Source organism: Eurytemora carolleeae, unplaced genomic scaffold, assembly GCF_000591075.1.
Source record: "Eurytemora carolleeae unplaced genomic scaffold, Eaff_2.0 scaffold438, whole genome shotgun sequence".
Lineage (NCBI taxonomy): Eukaryota > Metazoa > Arthropoda > Copepoda > Calanoida > Temoridae > Eurytemora > Eurytemora carolleeae.
In genome coordinates this window covers 147,653-166,979 of record NW_019396620.1, presented here as the reverse complement: position 1 = coordinate 166,979, position 19,327 = coordinate 147,653, and the positions used below count along the sequence as shown (strand labels likewise).

Genomic DNA, 19,327 nt, shown 5'->3' with positions numbered 1-19,327 from the left:
GAATAATTTATATGTTGAAGGATTCGATGATTATCAATCAATCAATCAATCAATCAATCAATCAATCAATGATTCAACCAATCAATCAATATATTAAGCGCGTACCATTTTTTTAAAAATTCAAAGTTGAATTTTCTACTAAATTTTAATAAAACTAGACTTTTGGGGCGCTTCGCGCCCATCTTCTATTTCAATTGTGACAATGTTCTTTTTGAGTATATTGTAAAACAAATAAAAAAGATCACGGATTTCATCTTAAATTATGTGGATTTTCAAAATTTTCAAAAATTTAATTAAAATCGAATTTTAATGGAGGCATATTTTTGAAAATTTGAACATTCATAAACCTTCCCTGGGGCACGTGAAGACTTTTGTCCCAATCGGCTCAGCCTTTTTGACGTTTGTTGGATACAAACAGACAGATAGACAAACAAAGTATACATATACTAGACTTTAAGAGCGCTTCGCGCCCATCTTCTATTTCATTTGTAGTCATTTTCTCTTTAAATACATTGTAGAACAAAACTAAAATAATTCGAGGAGTTTATAAAAAATTTTGTGGATTTTCATAATTTTCAAAAATCGAATTTTGTTAGAAGCAAATTTTTGAAAATTTAATAATTCATAAACCTTCCCTGGGATCACGCGAGGCCCCATAAAAAATTTGGGCCCGATCGGTTCAGCCGTTTTGACGTTTAATGGATACAAACAACAAGCAAACACCCAAACAAACAAACAGACACCCAGACAAGCAAAGTATATATAAAGATATAGATTAGGTTTCATCACATGACCGACTAGGGTTTGGGGTGGTGAGCGGGGGAGGGGGGGGTGCTATGGACACGCCTCAACACGGAAACGTCTCAACGCGGAAATGCCTCAAAAAAAAACGGAAACCCCTCAAAAACCGGTTTTTTGAGGCGTTCCCGCAATTTCTGTAAGAAAAACGGAAATCCCTCAAAACCCAATTTTTGAGGGGTTTCCTCTTTATTTTGAGGCGTTTCCTAAATTTTTTGAGGGGTTTCCGCTTTTCACCTGACAATTATTTTTGAGGAAATTCCCAATATTTTTGAGGGATTTCCCAATATTTTTGAGGCGTTTCCGCAAAATTTTTGAGCTGTTTCCGTATTTTTAAAAACTTGATTTAGTTGAGGTATTTCCTCTTTTTTTGAGGCGTTTCGGTTTTTTGAAAAAACTTTTAAAACTTTATTTTGTTGAGGCGTTTCCGTTGTTTTAGCACCGTGGGGGGGGGGTTTTTTAAAAAACTTTGAAAATACCGACCTGTGATGGACTGGCAGTTTCCTCCTTGATGGCACTATGGACATGAACTGGATCCGATCTCCTTCCCCCTCCAGGTTTACCAGCTGGGTGTGATTGATGGATTGAAGATGATGGTTGGTTGATTGATTGATGAGTTGCTAGATGTGGTAGAATGGATTGAAGGTGCAAGAAGTTAGAATTATCCTCCTCTGCATGTTGTCTGACAAAAAAGTGGAAATATTTTTTTTAAATTTTCGATGCTCCGTCTCGAGGGGAAAATTAAAGTTTTTCACCCATTTTCCCCCTAAACATCATTTCTTTTCCCCAACCAAATACAATCCTAAAAAATTATGCTTGCCGGAGCGCAAACATACAAATACCTAGAGGAAAAAACTATTTTCAAATGATTTTCAAACGATTTTTAAGATTTAAATGAAGATCTAGAGGAAATATAATGCAAAATTTGGCATCAAAAGGCATGTTTTTTTATACTTTTTACCCAAAACTTTATTTATTTACCCTTAAAAGTCTAAGTATCCATACAGAGGTGTATATTTTCTTTAAAAATCATCATTTTTTGAAATTTTTTTTTCCACCGGAAAAAAGTTATTCTAATTTTTTTTCTGGTGGAAAAAAAAAATTTAAAAAAAGGATAATTTTTTAAAGAAAATATACGCCTCTGTATGGATACTAAAGAACTATCCCTTCCTAGTTTAACTACTTGTTTTTGTTCGTTTAATTTATATAAAAAACATATTCGCTCATATCAATAATATATTTGGTAGCTATAGCTGGCCAGACGGCTCGACCAAATTGACAAAAAAAAATTGAGGGAAACCGTGGGTACTCTTGGGGTAACAAAGGCTAAACAGAATTCATTTTTTTTTCAATAATCAAACTATATTTTTTTTTCATTCCCGACCACTTCTCTAGTATATATAATAGATAAAAATATTCCTAACCTGATACTGTTGAGAATTTCAATAACATGAGGAGGGTAGGGGTGAGGATTATTCAGTACTGAGCTCAGGTACCTAAATCATGATAAATTAACCCATATCATACAAAATTAACCTAAATCATACTAAATTAACCAATATCATACAAAATTACCCTAAATCATACTAAGTTAACCCATATCATACAAAATTAACCTAAATCATACTAAATTAACCTGAATCATGATAAATTAACCCAAATCATACTAAATTAACCCATATTATACAAAATTAACCTAAATCATACAAAATTAAGTTATTAACCATATTAAGCACAAAAAATCATATTGAAATATTAAAGGGACTGTAGGCGTAATTTCAAGTGACCCTCCATTTATAGAAGAGCATGCCCAATGCACTAAGGTACTCTTTAAACCTTTCGGCGACTGACTTAACTCTAGAATGAAGTTCAATTTACCGGAACATAGAACACCTTGCAAACAAAGTTATCAACACTAAACTATCCTTGACCAAGATTTAAACGGTATTGATGTGAATAGAACACATGAAAATACGCCAACGGTCCCTTAAATTACAACGAGTTTTTTGTCATTTCAATTTTTATTTCGATCATTTCTTCTAAAATTTCTGAACTTTTTCGTTTTTTTTCCACAGTTCACCGCTGATTATTATTAATCAATTATTTAGTCAATCCATCGTTCCATAAATCCATCATTACATAGATCCATCGTTCCATAAATCCATTGTTACATAACTCTATCATTACATAGATCCATTGTTCCATAAATCCATCATTACATAGATCCATTGTTCCATAAATCCATCATTACATAGATCCATTATTCCATAAATCCATCATTACATAGATCCATTGTTCCATAACTCTATCATTACATAGATCCATTGTTCCATAAATCCATCATTAAATAGATCCATTGTTCAGTCGTACAAGTTCGGTAATTGGATTTTTGACATTAAACATTTTTTTTATGACTTTTGGTTTAAAGCAGGAAAATGTTATAAATGTTATTATGAATTAAAGTTCCTCCTATATAATTTGGAGAACTTTCGGTTTCAATCAAGAAAATACTATTATGCATATATTATACATAATATACATATTGATGTATTCAAAAACAAGTATGGCCACACCCACAACATTATATCCACAATGATCACTGGGATCAATTCACAAACCTAGAAGACCCCATTCTTCCAGCAGATGATCATTAGTTCCTTAAAAAATCCTCTACATATTCCTAGATAGAACACTGAGGATCAACACACAAGTACAAGTAAGTATATGTATAGAGTTCCTCTTTTATATAATTTGGAGAACTTTCGGTTTCAAGCAAGAAAATACTATATTTGAGTTTCCCTCCCCAGTCTACACTCTACACCTATTGTTATGCGATAAATAAATTACTTAAGAGTATTCTCTGAATGTTTTCCTCCCTCCTTCAGAAACTGTCTCATACTAGAATCCATTCTGCGTCTGAAAATAAACAGTATCTTCAACAGTATCTTAAAAAGTATCTTAAAAATTATCTTAAAAATATACATATATTTTTTTAAAGATACTTTTTAAGATATATATTATATATATATTCGCATAATTATCTACAGGTTGTTGGCAAAATTAATCAAACTTAAATTACGTTTTTAATAATTGAATAGTTGAATGATATTTCTTAACATGAACAATGACCAATTTAACCTTGTTACGCATATTATTTGGGTTTCCACTCGGTTAGTATTCCCATACCACATCCCTCAGATTTCCTTTCCTCATGCCGGTACACTCGACCTCCATCCTCATCCCCTCGTTCCCTCATTTCCCTCATACTCCATCCTCACCTTCTCATTCCTCCATCCTTCATCCCCCTCATTCCTTCATCATTTATTCATCCTTCATCCCCTCATTCCTCCATCATCATCTTGCAATCTTATCCCTCATCCTGCAGCCTTATCCCCTCATCCTCATCCGCCACCCTCATATCCTCATTCTCCATCCTTCACCCTCCATACTCCCCTTATCCTCCTATCTAGCTACTTCTTCTCAACCTTCTCCACCATCTGCTTGATGGCCTCTGTGTATGCAACTCTATTCTTCCGCAGGTGCTCAACATGCGGAGACCTAAATCAAATAAATTATAAAAAATCCCGTTTTGAATGATAAAAATAAGTCAAATAAATTGAAAATCATTAAAATTGAGTAATTTAGCTACAATTCAATCAGATCTTGATCCTTGATTTTAAATACAAAACCAAAAACTATTTTAAAAAACCAGATAACCGATGCCCTATTAATAAAAAACAAGAGCCCCAATACTGATACAGTGATAATACTGATATAACAGATAACCCGCTCTTTCTCAATCTACCAAAACTGCTGTAGAATTAGATACCTGTTAAATCTGCAGACCAAGACGTCACGTGACACCTTGTTCCTATCAGGTATAACCTGACCCTCTATATATGATGCTGGAATATAGAAATCTGACCCACTGTAGATAAACAACTCAGGTACATCTGAAAATTGAAATTTATAATCTATATTTTATATATACAAGGTAGTAATCTCTTTTTGTTTATTTTCATATCTGATCAGAACTCAGAAACCCCTTGGACGATTTACCTTAAATTTTGATTGGGTAACTCGTTAGAACGACGGGAGTATATCTAGGTGGGTAAAACAATTTAGTTGGTCGACTTTTATTCCAGGCAAAGCTGGAGTTCCAAGCTAGTTTGTAAATAATATTATTCAAGCAATATCACAGAAGTAAGTAAAAATAAACAGTTCCTAAAATCATCCAATTTAAAGCAGAAAAAGCAACCCACGGTCTTGTCCTTGTAATGTAATACGCATGTAATGTCTTATCTATGTAATGTCTTATCCATGTAATGTCTTATCCATGTAATGTCTTATCCGTGTAATGTCTTATCCGTGTATTGTCTTATCCATGTATTGTCTTATCCATGTAATATGTCTTATCCATGTAATGTCTTATCCATTTAATGTCTTATCCGTGTAATGTCTTATCCGTGTAATGTCTTATTCATGTATTGTCTTATCCATGTAATGTCTTATCCATTTTATGTCTTATCCATGTATTATCTTATCCATGTAATGTCTTATCCGTGTAATGTCTTATCCGTGTATTGTCTTATCCATGTAATGTCTTATCTATGTAATGTTCTATTTAGATAATGTCCTGTCCGTCCTCACCTAATTTTAGGTTACGTGCCCAGTATCCACACCAAATATCATCCATAGTACTCAGCTAATTAAACACAAATCAGGGGTATGGGGAGACAGAGTAGAGGGGGGACGGAATAAAGATTTTAATGATTTTATGTTTATTCCTTGGCTTCTAACCCTTGATGTTTCCTAATAAAATTCCTCCAGCCCAGGTCTCTAAAGTCTATGGCACTTGTCATCACTGCCTTTCAAGGGATTTATGAAACTTGGGTTTCAGTCTCATATGCTTTATCTTGCTCAGTAAATTATCCCTTTAAAGGGACTGTAAGCGTAATTAAAATTAATCCTCCATGCAAAGATGACGATGCCCGATTTCCAACTGTGCCTTTGAAACCTTAATCCGAACAAAAATGTGGAAGATATTGTCATTTCTCCGAATCAAAAAGTGTTTTATTCTAATAATTTCTCCGTTGCTTCTTATTAAGCAAGAAATCTGCAAGCCACTAATTAATACTTGATCAATCAAAGCTTTCAAAAGTACCGTTGTAAATAAGGCATTGCCATCTGTTCATGGAGAGTCACTTGAAATGGTGAACTAAGTTGAACCACTGCTCTTGAACCGGCGCTCAGAAAAGTGGTTCAACTTAGTTTAAGTTGTTTACTATTCCCTAAATAATGAATTTGGTCACTAAATACAATTTAATAGCTTTATTTTCGGAGGAAATAAAAATTCCTACTATTTTCCTCTTGTATTAACATTTCATTATTCTTCATTAAATTGGGATATATAAATATATATTTTTTTAAATAGCTGTTTGTAAGCTTATGCCTAAAATTATTCAATTTTATTTTTAAGTTACATAATTTATTTTTCCAAAAAAGCGTTTGTTTTCTCTTAAAAAGAGAAAACGTTTTAAAGTATTAATTTTTTTTCGGGAAATCTTATTTTTTAAATTTTTCATAAATCCTTTGCCTGGGAAAGTGTCATTCCATCTCTCATTCTGGAGAACCAGTTTATAGCCGTCAATACTACAGTTCTAAACAATTAGAACCAGTTTATAGCCGTCAATACTACAGTTCTAAACTATTAGAACCAGTTTATAGCCGTCAATACTTCAGTTCTAAACAATGAGAACCAGTTTAAAGCCGTCAATACTACAGTTCTAAACAATTAGAACCAGTTTATAGCCGTCAATACTACAGTTATAAACAACTAGAACCAGTTTATAGTCGTCAATACTACAGTTATAAACAATTAGGACCAGTTTATAGCCGTCAATACTACAGTTTTAAACAATTAGAACCAGTTTATAGCAGTCAATACTTCAGATGTAAACAATTAGAACAAGTTTATAGCCGTCAATACTAGAGTTCTAAGCATTTAGAACCAGTTTACAGCCGTCAATACTACAGTTCTAAACACTTAGAACCAGTTTATAGCTGTCAATACTAAATTTATAAACAATAAGAACCAGTTTATAGCCGTCAATACTACAGTTATAAACAATAAGAACCAATTTATAGCCGTCAATAATACAGTTTTAAACAATTAGAACCAGCTTATAGCCGTCAGTACTACAGTTCTAAACAATTAGAACCAGTTTATAGCCGTCAATACTAAAGTTCTGAACAATTAGAACCAGTTTATAGCCGGCAATACTACAGTTTTAAACAATTAGAACCAGTTCATAGCCGTCAATACTACAGTTCTAAACAATTAGAACCAGTTTATAGCCGTCAATACTACAGTTCTAAACAATAAGAACCAGTTTATAGCCGTCAATACAACAATTCACAATTAGAACCATTTTATAGCCGTCAATACTACAGTTCTAAATAATTAGAACCAGTTTATAACCGTCAATACTACAGTTCTAAACAATAAGAACCACTTTACAGCCGTCAATACAACAATTCACAATTAGAACCATTTTATAGCCGTCAATACTACAGTTCAATTAGAACCAGTTTATAGCCGTCAATACTACAGTTCTAAACAATTAGGACCAGTTTATAGCCGTTAATACTACAGTTCTAAACAATAAGAACCAGTTTATAGACGTCAATATTACAGTTCTAAACAATAAGAATGAGAATCTGAAGGAAAAAAATGTTTTAATATTTTTAACCTACCAATTTTATATTCCCAAAAAATCTAAATATTTAAGGCCAAACATTTCAAATATACTGGTGAAAAAATACGATTTTAGAAGAGGGGGGGGGTGATATACTGAAAATATATATCCCTGCTATTAGGTTTACCTGCGTAGTGTCAACCTACAGGGTTACCCATAAAGAATGAGACTTAAAGCGACGACTGATTGGAGTTTGTTTAGCCTTTTTTCTCACAATCAGTGTTCCTTGCAGGACAAAATGCTGGGTTATTTCTGTGCTCTAACATTTAGTAAACTATTAATATTGAAAATTAAACCAAAAATCGAGCTTCAAATCGTCATATTTAAAGAGTTTTAATATTAGAAGGTTAAAGGGCATGTAAAACTGCACTTTAAATGTCTAAATTTTTCTCCTTATTACTTGTTGATACTTTCCCCCAAAAAAATAAACCAATTTATCCCAACTCCGAGTCAACCCCAGAGGTGCATATTTTTTTTAAGATTTTGATGATTTGAGGGAAAAAATAAGAAAAAATAGGACATCGAAAACAAATCTTTTTGATCCTTTAAATCCAAAAAATTATTTATTTTCCCCAAATCAGCGAACAAAACTCCACTTCACGCAAACACATATAACTACTGGGGAAAAAAATAAGTTTCCGAAGAGGGAGGGGGAGAAAAATTATTTTCTAGAAAATATATACCCCTGGTCAAACTTCATAATAAAAGCATATATTGTGAGGGGGAAATGGGGGGATTAATTTGTTACCAAATATATACCCCTGTAAATTACCTAAATATAAATCTAGTTGGAAGGATAAACTCAATAGTTGGACAACCAAGGTGGGAGTAAAGTTGACCATACTAGATACATCTTTCAGATTTCAAGAGGATAACCAATTGGGAATTGGGATCTCTTACTTCACAGGATATGCGTCAAGTTGGGAATTGGGATGTTTTCTCACAATTTAGTAATTGGGATTTTGCACGACTCCAATTTGTAAATTGTTATAGTTAACTTATCTTAATGGATCTCTTTAAATTGGAAAATTGGATTACATCTTCATATATAAATATATAAAGTTGTAATCTCTGTTTGTCTGTTTGTTTGTTTGTCCGATCATAAATAAAGAACCCCTGGACCGATTTGCCTCAACTTTTTACTGTGTAACTCGGGAGAGCCACGGGAATGTTCTTAGCTTGGTTTTTAGTTTCTGAGTTGAGTTTTATAGCGAAAAGTTTGTTTCCCGGTTATTGTCGTCTAAGTGTTGGTGATCGGCATAAGTAACTATGAGTGCAACGCTGGGTTCCCAAGCTAGTTTAGAATAAACGTGGAAATTGGGATTACACATGATTACTCACAAAGCAGTAATTGGGATTAAGTGGAGATTCTTCTCAAATTGGGATTACATATGCTAATTTGGGAATTAAAGTTACTAAGGGTTTCTCCCAAAATAAGAAATATGAGGTTTAAAATAAAAAGAAACTGCGAGAAATGACAAACTGTTTGAATAAAATTGAAGACTGGATGCTAAATAGGGGTTAAATAAAAAGAATGAAAAAAAAATGATTTCAATACTTTAATTAAGAAACATTTGAAAGATTTCCTTAGACAAATTCTTGGGATTGGCTCCCGCCCATCCAAACAATATTACTAAAATAAAAACTTTAAAACTAAAAGTAATGAGGATTATATTGATTTCAACTAAACATTAATTATTTCCTTGCATGATCACATTGAAATTTTGTAATCTTTTACAACTTGTTTTTAGGGGGGGGGGGGGGGGGAGGGTTAGATTTCAACTTGCCTTTTTAAAGTTATTTCCCCCAAATACAAAAAGTTAAAAAACATTAAACAATGTAAATTATTGAGACTAACAATTTACTATTGTAAAATCGTTAAAAAGAAAAAATCCCTGAAGAAAATGTGCATTAGTAAAAAATATAGGGCCTGTTCAACGATTTTATTCCTATAAAAAGCCACGATGAAGATCTTATGATTGATCAGATAAAAATAAAACAGGATATGTTGTGTATTTTTAGTGCTACTCGATAAATAAAGTCAAGTTGAAATTATGGAACATTCCCGAAAGACAGTAATATTTTACCTAGTGGTTTTTCTTTGCTCGTTGAATTTTGAGGTTCTGTTGTTTTAAATTGTCGATCTTCTTTTGTTACCTAATATCATTGAAATGATATTAAAACTATTTTTGATAATTATAATTAAACTTATTTTTTAAATAACAAAAATTATAGATTTTGTTCAGGTACTTTTAAGGAAACAAAGTTTATTAGAAAGCCATTGATAACAGAAAAACAAGTTTCCGAAAGCAATGACTATACGCTTACTGTTTTGGAACCCTACAATCTACACATTAAAAAAATAACAAAAAAGTCCAAAATCTAATAGGTTTGGCATTTTCATTGTATTTTCTATGAATTAGTAAAGTGTTGTAATTCTGAAAGTTAGTCCTAGATACCGCTTTGAGAACGATTTTTAGACCCCCCTCCATCCTATCAATCTTGTACATCATTTTTATCGATTTTTAGGTGGATAAAGTTTGTCATGTGGGCCCAGCGTCCGGCCCCCTAGCCTATCCTAGCCGCGGCGCTTGGCCCCTTAGCCGGGGGGAGGTAAAAAAAATCGTTCACTAGGAGGGCCCCATTTAACCTAATTTCAAGCATTTTAAACATAGAAATAACAATGTTAATGTATTAATTAAGAAGGCTTCTGAGATTGGTTAAAATAGCTTCAGGACCGAGCACTGTTGGTTTGGACTTGAAACAACTTAAGTGACAGCGATGACCGGAAAACACCCTATGATTTAACAGCACCCCCCCCCCCNTGGGATTTAAAACAATGAAATCTACGTTGCAGTGTAATTAAATTAGTTTAGTTTGAGTCATCACTGCACCGTATAGTTCATTAAAATCATATTCTTGTGTTATACAACCATTTTTAAAGTGAATTTTAATTGCATTGCTTAAATTGTTTATACAATTGACCGCAAAAAAGTTCCGGTAAATTCGGTCAATCTTATTAATTTCTAAACCTGCACGATCAGAATTGAACTGCAAGCCCCGGCCGGCCCCCCCTTGACAATTTGACACCCCCCAGTTCTTCAGGTTTAAAGGGACCATTGCGGTCAAAACTACAGACTATTTTTTTGTTCTTATGTAAACATGGAAGCATCATGATCTTTCTTATATTAATCCTCCCCCCCCAATGGAGAAATATCTGTTTACGTCCCTGATATAATTTCAGGAGCGTCCGTGCTGGTCCTAGAGCCATTGACAGTGTCGAGTTTTGTGTAAATCCACGTAAATAAACTTCTATCTATCTATCTTCATATCTATCTATCGATCTTCTTGTTGTCAGGGTTCAGCTGTTGAAACATTAAAACAAATAAAAAATGTGTTAATTATTAATCAAGTAAAAACTTCTCTCTAGCCCAGGTATTACATTTAAATCAATTATTTTTTTTAAATTATAAATTATTAAAAAAAGATTAAACTTAAAGAATTAAAGAATTTAAAAAAATTGTTAACGATTTGTTTTTGTGTAGTATTTCAAACAATAATGTTTCAGCTGAATTTTGTTTCTTTAACCCTGGCTGAATTAAAACCGACTGCCTGGAGTACTATAGTTGGTTGAGTAGCGTAGTGGAGAATGGAGGTAAAATTAAAAATTTGTTTAATATAAATTTCTGGTTTTAGTGTTAACCTAACTATCGAACTACCCTTTTACGGCGTAAAAACAGGTCGAATGGAAATCGTTTAAAAAAGGGGGAGGGTCTGTCCTAGTGAACCGAAATAACAAAATTTCATGGGATTAGACCCAGATTAAATGAAAACAAGAGCAACCTTAAATTCCAAGAAATCTTGATTACAAATACCCCTCCTTAAACAAGCCGCCGTCCCCCCTCCCCCGATTTACGTAAAAATTCGTTAAATAGATCGACACCCACCACCACTTTATACAAATACATGTCAACAGTTTGTTTTTAATCTTCCTGACAGAAATAATCTCAAGGAATAATAATTGTCTTAAAACATTTTTTTAAAGTGAATATTTGCAAATTATCTTTTGTACATATCACGATCTAAATTAGTTACCCCTTTTGTCCATTTGACAGCCCATTTTTTATTTTTTTTTCAAATAATCTTTTATGATTCTTTATTTTCTTGTGGTTTTAAACAATTTTTTATATCGATTTTGATGGTTATTATATCGTTAGAACTAACGAGGGTAAACCCGGAACCGAAATATATTTTCAATAAATGTGGAACTAACATCTAGGTTTGGTCCATCACTATCACCAAATTTTAAATCTTGATTAAATATTACCTCTGTAACATCGCCAAACGTGCCAACTACCCTGTGATTGGAAAAACACCGTTTATGCTGCAATGAACTTAAAAGCCTTAAAACAAAGCTATATAATTAATTAGAATTATACAATTAAATAATATTCGGGAAGTTATTTGGGTTCGTCATTGTATACGAATTTTGGACCCCCCCCCCCCTCCCCCCTCCGATCACTTTTGTATATACAATTAATTTAGTATTATTTTAGGGTTAGATTAGGTTAAGACAATTTCTGGGCCGAGCGCTGCGGCTAGGACAGGCTAGGGGCCGAGCTCTGCGGTTTCGACAGGCTAGGGAGTCGGGCGCTACGGCCACATTGTCAATTATATCCATGTCTTACATATAAGGTCCATGTACAAAATTAATAGGAGAGGTGTCCAAAAATCGTAGTTGAAATTTCCAGCTAAGTTACTCGCGCGAAGATAAGACTTACAAATATATACATTTTTATAAATAAATAAATATCATTTCTTACCGTCTACTAAATTCAAGCATTGTTAAAATCTGGAAAGTAAGTTTTATATTAAAGAAATTGAAAATTGAATGTGAGGAAATAAAACTTTGTGGAAAATTTTGATTTGCATGAGTGCCGCGCTCTATTCTCTAGGATAAATGTCGTCTTAGGTTTGGAAGCTGTTTTGGTGCTTTGTCAACGGACCTAGCAGAAAACTAAACAAAAGTTCAAAACTTCAAATTCATTTGCTTTTAAAAAGAAAATATTTTTCAAATTGTTAAAAGGTTTAAAAATTAATTAGAAAATTTCAGAGAGAAAAAAACATTTTTAAAATTAAGTTTGTTGGATATTTACCTGTAGGTCGGATCGGTGCTGTTTATATACAAGTGTTTATTGGGATTTAAAACAATGAAATCTACGTTGCAGTGTAATTAAATTAGTTTAGTTTGAGTCATCACTGCACCGTATAGTTCATTAAAATCATATTCTTGTGTTATACAACCATTTTTAAATTGAATTTTAATTGCATTGCTTAAATTGTTTATACAATTGACCGCAAAAAAGTTCCGGTAAATTCGGTCAATCTTATTAATTTCTAAACCTGCACGATCAGAATTTCTTAAACTTTGTAAACTTTGAAAGGGTAGCTAAACAGTCAAATTTCTGTATGTGATTGGGGCTCAACACTCCACAGGCCCCCTCCCCAATATCTATATATAATAAGGTACTTGTCTATTAATTAGTTGATACTCCGGTTGTGTGTATGGTTGGCTGTCTTGTGTCAGACAGGCAGACAGGCGACAGCGGAGCAGGGAGGTAGACAGACAACAGCGGAGCAGGAGACAGATTTTATGCCAGAGACAGAGAGGTATTGTAATAATATGGAAAGTTACTGTTTTAATGAAAATTTTGTGCACTTTATCATTCATGCTCTGTTAGGGTCAATTTTACTATAGCAATGATTACCATTCTTAAATAGCAAATTAATTGTGTATTATTATAGCACGTGTTCAATATGTTCATACCAACAACCTTTTTTTCAATATTCTTAAAATTGTTTTGGAGTTATGGCCTTTAACTATTTTTCAAGACTTTTTCAATACATTAAAACAGGGGCGGATACAAGGGGGGTCGAGGGGACATTCGCCGCCCCCCCCCCTGAGATTTCGAGGCAAAAAATGTTCCCAATTTAATAAATGTTATTGTTAACGATAAATTTAGAATTAGAAATGTGTAAGAAACTAGACCTAAGTTATAATATTGTTCATATCTAGTAATGCTTCTTAATCAATACTCATTTATCTAAATTGTAATATTGTTCCTAATTTTCATGCATTTAAGTATAACTAGTAATTTCTTTTTGTTCTTAAATTGCTAATGTTGCTATTATTGTTCCTGTTCCTGTGTCCGACCCACCTTAAATCTCTGTCCTAATCCTATATTTTTGTTCCTAATTCCTGAACAATCTGTTTATTGTTCCTAAATCCCTGTCCTAATCCTTTATTTTTGTTCCTAATTCCTGAACAATCTTTTTATTGTTCCTAAATCCCTGTCCGAATCCTTTAATTTTGTTCCTAATTCATGAACAATCTTTTAATTTTTCCTAAATTCCTGTCCTAATCCTTTATTTTTGTTCCTAATTCCTGAACAATCTTTTAAATGTTCCTAAATTCCTGTTCTAATCCTTTAATTTTGTTCCTAAAATTTAAACATCTAGTTTTTTAGTCTTTAGTCATTAATTTTGACTCTTTTTGAGTCTTTTAAGCCAAAAAAAAATTTCGCCTGCGGCACGATTTTTTGTTCCCAATTATTCATTTTTTTGTTCCTAAAAACTCTTGCCCCCCCCCCTCACTTAAATCCTGTATCCGCCCCTGCATTAAAACAGTTTTTTCTTAATCCTTAATTAAAAAATTCAGTTTTTAGACGGATTAAAAAAAATGTTGACAGTACTACTGTTGACTTAGAAAAAAATTTCTTTTTCCAAAGTTCTTCATGTTCAGGGTAAATATACTTCACACCAGAGGTGCACACAGGGGGTGGGCCCCCCTACCCTCGGGATTAGTAAAATTCATGGTTTCCTGGAAATTTTCAGGTGTGGAGCCCCCCTGGAAAGAAGTACCCCATGCCGTGGACAAATTATTTTGTTCGCTCCTGCTACAGACATCCTAATGATGATGACGCATGTATTGTTTAGAACTGCTCTACGGGATGAGGCAGAGGACATGTTTTTCCATGCGTATAATGCGTACATGGAGGTGGCCTGGCCAGCAGATGAGCTAATGCCACTGTCATGCAGGGGCAGGTAAATATTAAGGGTATTTTTTAAATTCAAACAAAAACTATTATTTATTCAATTTCAAGATGCCAATAATTTCAATAATTTTTTTTCTCTTCAAGCTGTAAAGTTAAAAAAAATGGAAAGTAAATCAGGGGAAAAACCAAATAAATTTATCAATTAAATCCAATTTTTGAGACGAATCCAGATGCACATATGAACGAAATTATTCCGGAACCCGGATGCACAATGCACATATATGTGAATTAAATTATCTAAAACCCGCATACGCATTAGAATGAGATTAATTCGGAGGCGAATATTAATGAAATTGATCCAGAAGCCGGATGTGCATATGAATTAAATTAATCCTGAGCCCGGATGTCAATACAAATGAAATTGATCCGGAACTGGATGTGAATATGAATTAAATTGATCCAGAACCCGTATGCGAATATAAATTAAATGAATCCTGATGCGAATATTAATGAAATTGATTGGGAACCGGGATGTGCATACAAATGAAGTTGAACCGGAAGCCAGATATTTTGCCTTTTTTCTAGATACCGAGGCCGTGAGGCTGGCCGGGGAGATATTGATGAAGCGCTTGGAAACTTCTCCCTTACCCTGATCGACTCCCTGGATATGCTGGTCGTCCTAGGGAGGATAGAGGAGTTCGAGGACGCAGTTCTCAAGGTACAGTGGAACCCTTAAAGCTATGTATTAGAAAACTACAAAAATATTAAAAAAAAATCAATGCATAAAACAAAAAAATCTGATGCAATTAAATCAAGATTAACAGATAAAACATCTGTTATATTGTTTATACGTCCATGCATAACATCTGCCTGATTTTACCAACAGAAGAATAGCAGGAAACTTTTAATGCAAAAAAAAAGTATAAAAATATGGAACAGGAAAAGACTTCAGACTCGAGTTATAATGTTAAAGGATCTAATGAAAATAAAATTCAAATTATGCAGTATTAACAGTCGCATTTTATTGTTGTTTTATCTACCAGAATTTACCTCTTCTTGTTCTTGTTCTCATTCTTAGCTTATTCTTATTTTTAATTTTAATTCTCATCCTAATCCCGGCCATGGACATATATTTTCTTGAAAAATCATTTCCCTTTCCCTTTTGAAAATCAATTCCCCTCGGAAGTGAGGCAGAAAATTTGCTCGAGGAATTGGGGAAACCCCTAATTCTAGTCCTTATTCTATTTTTAATCATTTTCTCTTAATCTTAATCTTAATCTTATTAAGGTTGTTGAAACCGTCCGGTTTGATACTGATGTTGTGGTGTCTGTGTTTGAAACGAATATTAGGATTGTAGGGTAGGTCGTCTTCCTTATAAATAATATTTTGAATTCAATTTAACGGGACTGTACGCGGAGTACGCGTAATTTCAAGTAACTCTCTATGCAGAGATGGCAGTGCCTGATTCACAACGATACCCTTAAAAGCTTCGTCAATGTTTATAATTTTGAAAACTGACTATTTTTATTTGTGGTTTCTCTACAAAAGTGACTCGCGCATTTCTATTGCATGCAGAAGGACTTTTAAACATAGTTTCTGGTCATGTACAGGCTGTACTGTAATGTGATCATGTAAATATCTAGGGGTTTAGTATCTGGTCATGTACTGGCTGAATATGTTCGAGATAAATCTGATAAGATGAGCTGGTATTCAGGGGAACTACTCAATATGGCGCTAGATATAGGAACCAGGTAGATATAGATATAGGAACCAGGTAGATGTGGATATAGGAACCAGGTAAATTATATGTAGATATATGAACACAAATCTCAACTGTTAATTAATGAAAGATTATTTAAAACGTCCTAATCTCTGATTGGTTCATCAAGTGTTAGCATAAAAATAAGCGAAAAAAGTAAGTTTTTTGAATATAAAAAAAATCCTTTGTTAAAAACATCAGTAAAGCTACAGAGTGTCTCTAAAAAAAGTGTGTTTAGGCTTTTAAGCTTACTAAAATCATTGTATTTTGTTAAAAAGTGCTTCTATCAGGTATAATCTAATTAGTTTTTACATTTTATACGACAGAATAGAATAAATTGCATATGTTCAATGATAGAATTGAGCAGTTTTAAAATAAATGACGTAAAGAGATGTTTGAATTGTTTTGAAAATCTTAAGAAAAAGAACAGACTACATTTCGAGTACATTTTAAAGGTTAGAATGGCATTTTAGAGTAAAAAGTTTTCATAACAATAAGTGCGTGAAGAAAAATATTTACATCTTCGGAAATGGGACCGAGGGCATTTACGAGTATTAGACACAATTTTGAAGGCTAAAACGGCATCTTAGAGAAAAATGTTTAACGACGACCCTTCCATTTATGGGGACTGTACCGACCCACTTTTAAACACAAAATAACGATGTTTTGTAGGCTAAAAATCCTAAACACACTTTTTCAGAGACACCCTGTAGAAAAAATGTTTATGGGCCTGGACCTGGACCTATTTTTTCAGTGCGGATCCAGGATCCAGATCTGCATCAAAATGAAATGTATCCTAAGCACTGGATAATGGATAAAGGGCCGAATTGTCTTTTACCTTTAATCTCATGTTTGTTTAGATTATTGCCTGCTTTTAATACGACAACAGGGTTACCCTATCCTAGAGTAAACTTAAAAACAGGACTTAAGGTAATTAACAAATCTGAGGACTTACCTTTCAAGGGATTGTCATTGTATTCCCTTTCAAGGGACTGTCGTTGTATTCCCTTTCAAGGGACTGTCGTTGTATTCCCATTCAAGGGAATGTCGTTGTATTCCCTTTCAAGGGACTGTTGTATTCCCTTTCAAGGGACTGTTGTTGTATTCCCTTTCAAGGGACTGTTGTTGTATTCCCTTTCAAGGGACTGTTGTTGTATTCCCTTTCAAGGGACTGTTGTTGTATTCCCTTTCAAGGGACGTTGTTGTATTCCCTTTAAGGGGACTGTTGTTGTATTCCCTTTCACGGGACTGTTGTTGTATTCCCTTTCAAGGGACTGTTGTTGTATTCCCTTTCAAGGGACTGTTGTTGTATTCCCTTTCAAGGGACTGTCGTATTCCCTTTAAAGGGACTGTCATCGTAATTTTAAGTGACCCCAGGCCTGATTATACATCAATAATTTGGAAGATATATTCCCTCTTAAAAAGTGTTTAATTATAATAATTTTCTCCATTTTTTCTGCATCTCAAGTTCACTTTTACAGAACACTATAAAAAAGCAATCTAATTTTATTTGGAAAATATGGATACCTCATTTTACAAGATAAGAAATAAAGCTTTTTTGACTTAAGTTGTGAAGCGGCTCAATAAATGGAGGGCCACTTAAAAATACGTGTACAGTCCCTTCAATAAAATAATTCATACATCTTTATTCTCAAATGTTGAATATTCAGGGTGTGAGTAACCAGCTTCAGTTGACCTGCACAGCCTGCGCAGGAACTATGATTCTAGAGTTTGCAGCTCTTTCCAGGTATACAGTACAGTTGACCTGCTCTATCCAGGTATAGTACAGTTCACCTTCACAGTGCTGAGCCTGCGCTGGAATTATGATTCCAGAGTTTGCAGCTCTTTCCAGGTATACAGTACAGTTGACCTTCTCTATCCAGGTATAGTACAGTTGACCTTCACAGTGCACAGCCTGCGCTGGAATTATGATTCCAGAGTTTGCAGCTCTTTCCAGGTATACAGTACAGTTGACCTGCTCTATCCAGGTATAGTACAGTTGACCTTCACAGTGCACAGCCTGCGCTGGAATTATGATTCCAGAGTCCGCTGCTCTATCCAATTAAGCAAATTTAAAGCTACTGAGAATCATAAATGCCAGTAAAAAGACTCCTAAATTTTTATTTTATTTTATTTCAAAACTAAACTTCATAGTTGAAATTGATAAGACAGAAAATAAGTTCGAAATGTATTGAAATTAAGAATCTTATTTCTATTTTAATTTTATTGCTGATAGATTGGCTAACGATTAACTAATGGAGAGTGTTTTTTCGTTATTAATTGACTGACGAAGGATTGATTGATTGATTAATTGACTGTTGATTAATTGATTGATTTATTAAATGATTGATTGATTGATGTATTGATTGATTGATGTAATGATTGATTGATTGATGTATTGATGTATTGATTGATGTATTGGTTGATTGATGTAATGATTGATTGATTGATGTAATGATTGATGTATTGAATGATGTATTTATTGATGTATTGATGGTTTGATTGATTGATTGGTTGATTTATTGAGTGATTGTTTGATTAATAAATTGTTTAATGTATTGAATGATGTATTGATTGATGTATTGATGGTTTGATTGATTGATTGAGCGATTGATTGATTAATGTATTGTTTGATGTATTAAATGATGTATTGGTTGATGTATTGTTGGTTTGATTGATTGATTGATTTATTAGTGATTGGTTGATGTATTGATTGATTAAATGATTGATTAATTCCAGATTGTCCGGTGAGAGTGTATTTGAAGAGGTTGCCAGCAAAGCTATGGATTATTTGTGGACAGCAAGAAATAGGTTTGGTTAAATTTAGATTTTCAATTAAACATATTTGTACATTTTTGTCTAGTGGTACTCCCACCGGCACATGANTAAATAATGTAAAACTACAACTTTCATCGTTAATAATTTTATTTTTATACCTTTTTACAAGAAAAAAATCC

At 33.4% G+C, this 19,327-nt stretch overlaps 4 protein-coding genes across 6 annotated transcripts in view; 1 reads left to right on the top strand and 3 right to left on the bottom strand.

Annotated features, from left to right (window-relative positions):
• The window catches only part of LOC111706424 (uncharacterized), a gene marked incomplete in the record, with an annotated part of 9,943 nt that extends 6,224 nt beyond the window's left edge, over positions 1-3,719 (bottom strand). The window contains 3 exon segments of the mRNA XM_023479301.1: positions 1,282-1,480; positions 2,223-2,294; positions 3,646-3,719. Coding sequence (XP_023335069.1) covers positions 1,282-1,480; positions 2,223-2,294; positions 3,646-3,707 — 333 coding nt within the window.
• On the bottom strand, positions 3,714-7,322 carry LOC111706428 (uncharacterized). Of its 3 annotated transcripts, none has more exons than XM_023479304.1 (5): positions 6,395-7,322; positions 5,586-5,666; positions 5,449-5,503; positions 4,628-4,751; positions 3,714-4,356 (listed from the first exon to the last, which is right to left on the bottom strand). In XM_023479304.1, the coding sequence occupies exons 1-5, from the start codon at positions 6,419-6,421 to the stop codon at positions 4,269-4,271; spliced, it is 375 nt and encodes a 124-aa protein (XP_023335072.1). In that variant the 5' UTR covers positions 6,422-7,322; the 3' UTR covers positions 3,714-4,268. The 3 variants fall into 3 exon arrangements, with proteins under 3 accessions (XP_023335072.1, XP_023335074.1, XP_023335075.1); XM_023479306.1 differs by having other exon boundaries at positions 5,586-5,662; positions 6,395-7,321; XM_023479307.1 differs by lacking the exon at positions 6,395-7,322 and having other exon boundaries at positions 5,599-5,668.
• A 985-nt stretch (positions 7,323-8,307) lies between these two features.
• LOC111706439 (transmembrane protein 53) lies at positions 8,308-12,502 on the bottom strand. The gene is made up of 5 exons (XM_023479317.1): positions 12,380-12,502; positions 11,884-11,959; positions 9,644-9,713; positions 9,143-9,189; positions 8,308-8,399 (listed from the first exon to the last, which is right to left on the bottom strand). Exons 1-5 carry the CDS (start codon positions 12,397-12,399, stop codon positions 8,325-8,327), a joined length of 288 nt encoding a protein of 95 aa, XP_023335085.1. The 5' UTR covers positions 12,400-12,502; the 3' UTR covers positions 8,308-8,324.
• Positions 10,816-19,206, top strand: LOC111706438 (ER degradation-enhancing alpha-mannosidase-like protein 3). The gene is made up of 10 exons (XM_023479316.1): positions 10,816-10,991; positions 11,125-11,211; positions 13,102-13,226; positions 14,553-14,660; positions 15,197-15,329; positions 15,899-15,969; positions 16,255-16,362; positions 17,231-17,300; positions 18,041-18,117; positions 19,110-19,206. Exons 2-10 carry the CDS (start codon positions 11,206-11,208, stop codon positions 19,189-19,191), a joined length of 780 nt encoding a protein of 259 aa, XP_023335084.1. The 5' UTR covers positions 10,816-10,991; positions 11,125-11,205; the 3' UTR covers positions 19,192-19,206.
• Positions 19,207-19,327: the final 121 nt, after the last annotated feature.